Consider the following 10737-nt stretch of genomic DNA (forward strand, 5'->3'; position numbering starts at 1 on the left):
CCCATCATAATGTTTCCTCCTAATAGCTGCCCTCAAGCCATCTCTTCCGCTGGATTCCACTCCACTTCTTACACTTTGCTCAGTCCCTCGGGAGCCTGGGACAGGGACAATGTCAGGCATTAAACAGCAGACTCTCTGCAGGCAGAAAGCTTTGAATCTGCTCTTTGACTCTGAACTCTGCAAAGGAAGCATGGATAGGATGCTGGAGTCAAGATACTTTGCCCCATGTAGTTCCTGTGCGTGGTGGTGTGGGGGGAACAGGGGGAGAGAGGGAAATGATAAAAGAAGCATCATTTCTCCACATTGTTTGTAACTCTGCTAGTATTTACAATTGTCAAACCCTCCCCTCCGTTCTTTCTGGAGCTGTAACACACCTCGGCAATGACTAGGAGAAGAAACTATTGGCTATTGTATATGCAGTCATCTGGCATGCTGCAGATATATCAGGGAAAGCAGGGACCACTCACTAACACAGCAAAGCAGCTTTCAGTGTGGAGCTTGGGGATGCTTGGAAGGAAAGAAAGGAGTGAAAAGACTGGCACTGGGTCACCTGAATCTGACAAGCCCAGGAGAGCAGGTGGGGATACAGAGATTTAACAGATGAAAGGATTATGTGGGATGTCAAGAGAGCGAGTCATTGGGGAGAAGAGGTGGAAAGAAATGCAAAAGGGACACATTAAGTGAGATCCCTTTCTAAAGTCAGAAACAGTGTGCTGGGCATTTGAGTCAGACCCTGCACACAGGACAAAGGGGCTTCTTTTTTTAAAAAATGGCAGCTGCTTCCTCTGCCTCACACACCTGGAGATAAAGCCCGGGTCTTAAATTGGCAAAGGATGAAGAGAGAGTGCATCCGCTGAGTTGGCAGCAGATAGAAGAATTTTGAAAAAGCAAACCTGAGAGTTCCCCTTTCCCTGCCTGCAGCCTCAGAACTGAGCTGTCCAAGGAGGAGAGGACAAAGCGAAAATCACATTGGATTCAGCTTCCCCCAGGCAACAAGAGAAACGGGTCTTAACGGAGGGTTTATTCATCAGAACTTTACCTCTGCTTCCAAGCCATGGGCAGACACTTCTGGTTCCCCTTGCAGTACATCTCCAAGCCCTTCTGGAGGTCAGAGGATCACAATGGCACTAACTTCTTCTCTGCCTTCTATGGCTTTCCCAACCAGTCTTCATTTTTCCACGGTGATTTGGATCTGGATGACATAGGGGATTTTGACAGCAGCACCAGGTATGAAGGGGAGTCCCAGAGCCGGACAGTGAAGGCACTGCTCATTGTGGCCTATTCAGTGATCATCTGCATCTCACTCTTTGGAAATATCCTGGTCTGCCACGTGGTGATCAAGAACAAGAGGATGCACTCAGCCACCAGCCTCTTCATCGTCAACCTGGCTGTTGCGGACATCATGATCACCATATTGAATACACCCTTTACCCTGGTAAGCAGTGCCGCACCCCCACCACAGTGAGGATGGGCAACACCCTCTCTGGCACACCCTTATTCACATTCACACACCACACACTAACTATGCACCTTGCTCTCCACTGCTTGCACCTTCCACCTCTCTTTGCTGAAGGCTGCCACTGGCTTTGAAGTACACGTGCACTTCTGTGCAAAAGTGTAAAGCCAGAAAGTGTTATACAGTGGATTCCACACTATAGAATTGCTGGTTAATAGAATCTGCTGCTTATTTGACTCAATATGGCAAAACCAACACCATTTGTATATTATTACATGTAAAAATTGCTCAAATTAGAATTACAATTTTTGGGTTTGGGAATCATTTTACTGGAGAAGCTTGGGGATTTTGCAGTTTTGTGAGGAGCTTTTTGCAAGCTGATAGAGATCTGGCCGGCAGGGGGTTGGGAGGGAGCAGGAGGAGGGGAGTTAGCCAAGGGCACCGTGTGCATGTACTGTACATGCACATTGCCACAGGCAGCCTGGAGAGCAGCTCTCACGGGTAAGTGGAGGGAGGGGGGAAATTGAGCCCCTGTAGGAAGGGAAGGAGGGAGTTGGGCAGGGCTGGGGCCCCAGTGGGGAGTGCCATGGGACTGCAGGAGCTGTACTTTTGAGGGGCACAACCCCCCTCTGCTGCCCTGACTCCCCATGCCTGCCCCCATCCCCACCTCATGCACAGATCAGGGGGTGCAGCCCCCTCCCCTGCCCCTCTGGGAGCGCGTGTCGTGTTGGGGAGCTAGCCTCACCCCCCACACCCAAGCCTGCAGGAGGCAGCAGAAGGTGGGGAGCAGGGCTCCACCCCGCTGCAGCAGCTACTGCCTTCTCCTGCGGGCAGGGGGCTGCAGACTTGGGCCCCTGGCCCTGTAGCCCTGGCAGCTGGGGGCCCCGTCTGGCACAGCTGAGGGGCCAGGGGGCTGTGGGTGGGGGGCAAGGGGCAACAGCAGGGCTGGGGGGAGGCTGTAGGGGGGAGTGAGGGGCATGAGCAGGGCCAGGGGCTGTGGGGAAGGAGGGAGTATCTGTGTTCTTAAAAAAACAGGTCTCCTTTTAATGGAATCAGCCAGTTACCAGAATCAAATCACCATTTCCAAAGTGATTCCAAGAGGAGGAATCCACTGTACAGAGGTGGTCAGAGCCAGAGATCGTGGAGGAGGGGAAACCACGAAGCCCCAAGCCCCCGTGGAAAAATAATCTGGAAATGTGTCAGGACTAGGACTTCTGCCAGTTACAAAATGCAGGTGTGACAGTTTGCATGTGTGGGGGTGAGACTGTACATATGCATTTCTGAGAGAGGGCTCTGCGTGCACAAGTTTTTGAAGGCAATGTAAGCAATACCCACACTGCATCTTGCTTTCTCTATCCCCTTCTCTATTGACAAAGAAACAAAATACAAGTATTTCTGCTTCCCCAGCTCAAGGAAGGAACACACTAATCTACCTTCTCCCTGTGCATACATACTAAGTTTGTCTTGTTCTCATTGCTTCACAGCCAGTCTGTCTTCCCTCTCTCTCTGTCTCTGTTTTTCACCCGTACACTCATACATACAATAACCACGGGGTGCAGGGCTTGGCATGCAGCATCTAAAATATCCCCTAAAGAGTGGCTATAGCTGTGGATGATAAACCCCTCTTTCTCCCAGGACCCAAGGGGAGACAGTGGTCTCTTAGTCTGATGTATGACTTAAGACTGAAGGAAATGGAGACACTCTGTCCTGAGAACTGTACTGACATTAGTTTCCTATGGAAACTAGGCATGCTGTCTTTCTTCCTTAAGATCCCTAAGTAAGTTTGTTTCAGGGGGACTTGCTGCCTTTGTGCTGTGGGTAGTGGGTGGAATATCAGACAGCAGACTCCCCAGGGCTTCATTTGCTGTATTTGTTGCGTTTATATGTATTTGCCAGGGGATTAGATTGCCATTGTTTTCATACACTACATAAACCCAGATGCAAAAAGAAAAGTAATACAATTACAGGGAATAGTTACTCAGTGCCATCTACTGCAATCTCTTCCAATGCATAATCAAACCCCTCTACCTTTAGCATCTGATGGAGTAAGCTGTAGCCTACGAAAGCTAATGCTCCGCTGAATGAGTTAGTTTACAAGGTGCTACTCTGTCCTGCCTTCTGGCTCCCTGCCATTGGAAGCCAATTTTAAATATCCCAAATAGTAAAACTGCCACCGATGCCCTTGTGAGACTTTCTCAGCCTAGTAATCTCACCTTCAAAATGGCTTTCTCAATATTAAGTCAGCACTCACCTTTTCTTCTGTTCATCCTTTTAATTTTTAGGTGTGTAAATTCCCTATGGAAAGTTTGGTGCCCTTTTCATGTCCATAACAATACTTTCCTCAAAGGTTATTTTGGTTTTCAAACCCAATTGTATGAGATTGATTTGCCTGTTGAACTATTTCTTTCCTCTCCTTCTTGCCCTCCCTGATACACATTATTGTAATCCATACTTGACATGCCCCAAGAGGTTAAATGCTGTCTATCCTCTAGGTGCGTTTTGTGAGCAGTACCTGGGTGTTTGGAAAGCTGATGTGCCATATAAGCCGGTTTGTTCAATACTGCTCTGTCCACGTGTCTGTGCTCACTCTTGCAGCTATTGCACTGGATCGACACCAGGTAGGTAATTCTGAACTCAAAGCATCCCTGCATTTCCTAGAACATTTGGTGCTTTCCTTCAAACTTCGGCATCTAGAATCCTGTGATTTTGCAAGAATCTCAGCCTATATACTAGCCTGGGAAAGTCTGACAAAGACATTGGCAGAAGTATTATATATATATTTATATAAAAATAAAGGGCTTAGTCTGTCTGTCTGTCTGTCCATAACACTTTTGGAGCACTCTGATTGGTTACTGAAACAACCAATTGGAGTGCTCCAAGTATGTTATGAACAGGAGTTGGTGGTGGTACGGTGGAGCACTGCCATGATGGTGGGGACAGAGCGGGGCGGGGGGCAGGCCCTACTCCTTGGAGGTAGTGGTGGCATGGGGTGCTAGCAGAGGGGGACGGAGGGGACAGCAGGGCAAGCTTCCCCCTAACCCCCAGCTCCTGGGAGGCAACAGGGGCACGGGGGGTTCGGGGGGAGGCGTTAGGGTTAGGATTAGCAAGCTTCCCCCCTCAGTGTCCCCTCCCCCCTCGGTCATTCTTGACAGGCAATTCGTTAGTATATATATATAATATAAAACTTCTACTAATGTCCTTGTGAGACTTTCCCAGTCTACTAATCTCTCCTTCAAAGCATTCACCTCTTCTTATATTCATCCTGTTAGTTTTTATGAATGTAAATTGCTTACAGGAAGTCTGGTGCTCTTTTCATGTCTGTAACAGTACCTTCCTCAAAAGATATTCTAAGGAAATGTGAGAATATTTGAAAGAGTGTAACCATCTTAAATTTTTAAGCTTTTCTTAACCATATGGACTAGAACTATATATGTTTAGTTGTATGAATGTAGCACACACATATTCATATACACGCACACACACTCACATATATAGCTATGTACACATATATTCATTTATATATGGATGAATGTGTGTGTATAGTACATATATATGTAAGAATGTGTGTGTATGTACACATGCATATATACACACTTGTATACATGTATGAATGAATGTGTGTACATTCACGTTTGTGTGTGTGTGTGAGTGTTACATCAGCACAAACAAACATATATATATAGTCCCCTTGGTTAAGGAGACAAGCTTAAAAACATGAGCTGGTTACTCTCAAAAGATTCAAAAACAGGAAAGCAATCTATTTTAAAAATAAATCTTTGTGGCCTGACCCATGAATTTTGAATGCTTGAATCTAGCAGTTCTGAAGGTGATACCATTTTGTGTACATTCAGTTATGGTTAATTTTTCATTTGTGGTTAATTACCAAGTGGTGGGTAATTTTTGCTCCCCACAAATATCCTTCTCTTTTCAAATACATATGAGAAAATCTGTTCAGTTCTGTTGCATAAGGCAATAACATTGTAATTCTACTACCTTTTAGGACTAATAATACAATTTAGCATTTGATTGACTGCATCTGATCCTTTTTAGCCATAAATACTATTCATTGCGATTGAAAATTGTATGAGGTATACTTGCAGATGTCACTTGCACCTTTTTTCCAGCACAGCTGGCATAGCTGTTAACAGCTCTTAATGAAAAGAAATTTCATTTGACAAATATTAAAGTCAAATGAAATTCCAAATGATGACAGACCCTGCAAAATGTTCAGATTCCCTGCCATATGCTCCATCTGTCATGAAAAAAAATTCAAGCCATTGCTAGAATCCGCATTTTATATACTTTTTTACCTTTAAAGCTTGTTACTCATCTTTCAGACACTAGAAGAGACAGCAGCATAGTTCTTTAAAGCAAAGCCTTTGCCATTTCACAAGAAATATGTTTTGAAATACCATATATTCTGTATTGAAATGATCAAAGACTGCAAAGGTTTAAGGAAATAAGAAATATAATCTTAGTCTAATTACAGAGCCATGCTAGCTGTTCAAAAGTGTCACTTTGACTAAAAGCAGGCATCATAACTTTCTCGAATACCAGTGAGTTGCTACGAAATCTATAATATGGCCCAAGAGGCTTGGTCTAGGAGTGAGGGGATACAACTGCATGAAGGAAAATTTAACTTATCTCAGGAAGTGTTTTCTAATTCTAGAATGCATCAGAATATGAAGCAGATGCTCAAGTAAAGTGGTACAAGCTCTATCAAGTGGATATTTATAATTAGACTAGAAAAGGTAATCAAGAAATTACTGGAGGGTGGAATAATATATGTTCAATGTGAGGGCTTATATTACTATTAGCCATTTTTCATATATAGTTTCACAATTTAATGTAATAAGCCACATACTTTGGATTGTTCAAGGGTTTTCTAACTGTTCATGTCTCAGGAGCCATGTTAATTGCTGGCACTGAGTGTTTCCTTGCTTTGCTAGCTATCACTGCATACAACTAATTAGCGGGTATATAGTGCTTTATTCCCAGGCACTCTATGAACTGCTTGTTTTTCTTCAAAGCCATGTGATGTAGATACTAGATATTACTTCCCCATTTCACAGATGGGGAAAGTGAGGCCTAGAGAAGTGAGGCAACCTGATCAAGGCCCCATTTGGAGTCAGTAGCAAGGCAAGTTTCACATGGAGCCCTGAGCTCAGTTCTCAAGATCCTGCTGCTGGAAACCTTATGTCAGTCTTTTATGGGAGGTGGTACTATATGAGCATTTGAAAAAACAGCAGTCCAGGGGACTAGAACAAGTTTCCCTTGAGCCTCCTTCAGCAGGAATGATAAGAAGATAAAGCAATCCTCCCCACCCCAACTCATTGCCAGCACCAACTACAGCCCTGATTCAGGTAAGGTAGGTTTCAGTGAAAGCTGTAACTATTTAAATTCGAAGCTGTACTTGGTCCTTGCAGTTATCAAATTAGTGCAAGTCACACTTGTCTTATCCATCCACTGGATGCTGATGTGATGCACATTACCTGAACCGCATTTACACTTAAGGCATAATCTATTTTCTCAATAAATTGCTTGGCTATTCACTTCAGCAGGAACAGGAGCAACCCTTTGGCTTGCAACTTGCACTAGGCTTTACATCTATGCTGAATTTGGCTCTGTCTCTGCTAGCAGGTCTGAATTCAAATGATCCATGGGAAAGGGCTAGTTCACCACTGTGATACATCACTTTGTAGATTTACTCTGGCTTTGAACAATGAGGTCTGCTATTGTCACTGCAGGAAGGCTAAACTGGGATTTGTGTTTAAAGCCTGCATCTCATTCGTCTCCAAAGAGAAAATTTTAAATCCTCCAAACTCTTTGTCTTCCTTAGGTTATAATGCACCCTCTGAAACCACGGATATCCATTGTGAAAGGAGGAATTTGCATCATTATAATCTGGGTTATGGCCAGCTGTTTCTCTCTGCCCCACGCGATCTATCAGAACCTAGCAAAATTTTATATCGGGTAAGATGTATAAAGATGTATGGTGTTCTTAAATGACTCTCTCAACTTAACCACCAGAAAGTGCAAAAAGACTTACAACTTTTGCTCTGTTTTTAAAACCATCTGACATCCAAACTGAAAGAACCTGAAATACCTGCTTTGCCTTTTATCATCTGAACAGTGAGTCTTCACCTCACATTTCTCTTACATGAACAGTGAAGATCAAGAAAGAAACTTTCATTTTCTCTTAAGTCTGCTCCACTGTTACTTTCTCAGGGCTGTACTATTTTGGTATCAGGCATCACAGGTGGAGATTCATTTTAATTATCTCTATTAGACCTGAGAAGCACAGGCAGAGATGAAAAGAGGTGTGTTTTTTTCCTTTTGTTTCAAGGCCTTAAAAACATGTTTAAATACATAAATACAATCTACTCTTTAGCCCAAATGGGATTGAAAGTGTAAATCAAAGGAGCACTAACCTGTAAATTGGAAGTCATTTTCTTTCTATTTATTGTATCAGCTCAGCTCATTTGTAGCTTGTTCTAAGGTGTTTGTTCCCTTTGTACAATGTGCTTTTGGGTGTGGAGATAACCGTTTCTTTCTCCTTCTGTGCCCCAGGAACAGAACTATACGAACGGTCTGTCTTCCGAGCTTCCCTCCTCCTGCCGATCTTTTCTGGAAGTATCTGGACTTGACTACATTTGTACTTTTGTATGTGCTGCCCTTGCTTGTGATCTCCATCACATACACTATGGTGGCCAAGAAGCTCTGGCTGAGGAATGCCATTGGGGACATCACCATGGAGCAATACTATGCTCATCAGCGGAAGAAGAAGATGACACTGAAGATGCTAATGGTGGTGGTGGTGGTCTTTGCTGTCTGCTGGTTCCCACTAAACTGCTACCTAGTGCTCATTTCCAGTAGGGCCATCCACAGCAACAATGCTCTGTATTTTGCTTTCCATTGGTTTGCCATGAGCAGCACCTGTTACAACCCTTTCATTTACTGTTGGCTGAATGAGAGCTTCCGTTCGGAGCTCAAGTCCCTGCTCTGCGTGTGCAAGCGGAAGAGTGCAGCTCAGAGCCATGCGCTTCAGTCCATCTCCCCTCCTTTTAGGCATGCCTGGGTTGAGAACTGTCACTATAAAAGAAACAGCTCTTCCCAGAAAGCAAGGTCACCTTCTGAAAGGAACTCTGCAAAGACAGACATATCCAGTGTCCAGCCAATTGTAACAGGGAACTAAACCACTGAACTGATGGGCAAACAGAGTCCCTACATCTTGAGAGTTTGGTGTACTGAATGCATTTGTATTAAACTGCAATCATAATCAAGAGCTACCAGAGGCCTGGGTAATGGAACACGGAATCATGGATCAGTGGACTGTAGTGGTAAGAGCGGACCTAATTATGACTACATAGGTTTTTGGGTGGCAGCTTATTTAAGAGCAAAAACTAGCAAATGAAAGGATTTCATGTCTTTGATGTATTAATGATGTACTTGTGACGGGCTGGCTGGCAGTGACCTGGCCCAAGGGTTTTGAAAGGGCAAAAGATGATTGGAAGACTTGGGATTCCCTTTCCGCACCAATCAGCCCCCAGAGACTCTCCCCCCTCCCGCCCCCATGTCCCCTGATTGGCCCCTTGGGTCACCGGGAGGGGGATAAAAGGGCCAGCGTGGGCTGACTCAGGAGGGACCAGTGAGGGACAACAAGGAAGGAGCTTCACAAAGCTGGCAAGAGCTGAGCCAGCGGGGTGGGAGCAGTTGCCCCAGAAGAGCCTGAAAGACCAGGACCTGCAGGCAGGAGTGGGACCCTCAGCAGCACAGCGTGTGGCCGGCAGGAGAGGCTCCCCCACTGGGCTCCAGGATCCCCTGGGAGAGGCTGTAGCCAGCAGGAGAGGCTCCCTCTGCTCCAGCAAGGATCTGAGCAGCGACCTGAGGGGTTCCCAGCGCTGCTTCCAGCTCCTCCAGTCAGAGGCCGGGCAGCTCAATGTGAGGCCGGGGCTCCAGGAGGGTCAAGCCCCCTTGCAGGCTGGAGCAGCCCCAGCAGTGGTGGCTGTGTGGTGGTGTTCCTGCCTACCGTGTGGGAAAGCTGGGTTTAAGTCCCAGCTGAAGTGACTTGGGGTGAGTGAGCTAACAAGAAGCAAGTCTTCTTGCAGTGAAAAAGGGCCATTGTATTTTCTCCCCCTCCAGGTACCTAGACCTTATATTTCCTTGTCACTTGACATTTTGCATTTTGTGCCTTTTTTATATTTCACCTACTAGTATTGTTTGTTCTTCTGTTTGTGTTTTATATTTTGTTAACCCTGTTTTTTTTGTCAATGATTGTAAGTGTCTAACCTTTGAATCCTGCCCGCTTGGGGCATTGTAGTGTCCACTATATCCTCTGATTTATGCCTATGTTCCCAGTATTAAAAGGTATATGGTTAAGTCCCCATTGGTGGTCTGGCTCTGCTCTATAGGGAGAGGAGAGTCCCTACACCTCCCACAGCGCTTGTGCACCTGCTTTGATCCCTTCAATTGGACAGTGGGTATTTCTTGGAGTACCACCCGGGTTACATACTCAAGATTAATTTGTAACTTTTGTAACCTTTTTGGGATTCCTGACCAGGAAGCATTGCCCCCTAAATGTGCTACTGCTTCTTCCATTACACAGGGAGTCATTTAAAGTCGGGATTAATTTGAACCAATTACTGTTTATTCCTTCACCACAGAGAGTGTTACTTCTGAAGAATAGGTACAGAGTATCTTAAAAAGCAAATGAGAACAAAACTAGAATTGTAGATACAAGTATAACTGGAAATGCAAAGTCTGAGAAAAATAAAACTTTTAAAAAATATAATTAGTAGCCATAATGAAGCATAAATGAAATTTATGCAGGAATCTCTGAACAAGTATGAAATGATTCAGAGGAGGTGGTTTAGAAGAATTAAGGAGCTGATTAAACTGACCTTTTGGTAACAAACAGTGTTATGTATTCTGAGGATGACACCCACACCCACATACTACCCACATATTTTCTATGAAACAGGATTTTGAGATCTCAGTTCAGTGCAGAACCTCTATGAATGAGCAAAGGAAAATCTTTTAAGAGGATTTTCCCATTGTTCTGTTCTCTCCCAGGTTTCTATCCCTACTTAGGGAACATTAAATTGGAGATCAAGATTTGAGAGCCTATTTCATTTTTCATTCCCACACCGTCTGGCACTGCTGGCTTGAATCTAACATAGTGAAAGTCATTGCCCTCCAACAGCATTTCACTGGCTCTTGTGAAAATACCTATCGATCTCCATACAGCTCTCAGTGCACAGGTATTCACAGGCCAGAACCCA

General features: G+C 44.7%; 1 protein-coding gene across 1 annotated transcript; it reads left to right on the forward strand.

Annotated features, from left to right (window-relative positions):
• Positions 1–207: 207 nt before the first annotated feature.
• Positions 208–9315, forward strand: LOC149858183 (G protein-coupled receptor 83-like). Its single transcript, XM_090059874.1, has 4 exons — positions 208–1435; positions 3949–4074; positions 7296–7429; positions 8027–9315. Exons 1-4 carry the CDS (start codon positions 1055–1057, stop codon positions 8649–8651), a joined length of 1266 nt encoding a protein of 421 aa, XP_089916000.1. The 5' UTR covers positions 208–1054; the 3' UTR covers positions 8652–9315.
• Positions 9316–10737: the final 1422 nt, after the last annotated feature.

Source organism: Crocodylus siamensis, chromosome 8 (assembly GCF_052110815.1).
Source record: "Crocodylus siamensis isolate JL-2025a chromosome 8, ASM5211081v1, whole genome shotgun sequence".
Classification (NCBI taxonomy): Eukaryota; Metazoa; Chordata; order Crocodylia; family Crocodylidae; genus Crocodylus; species Crocodylus siamensis.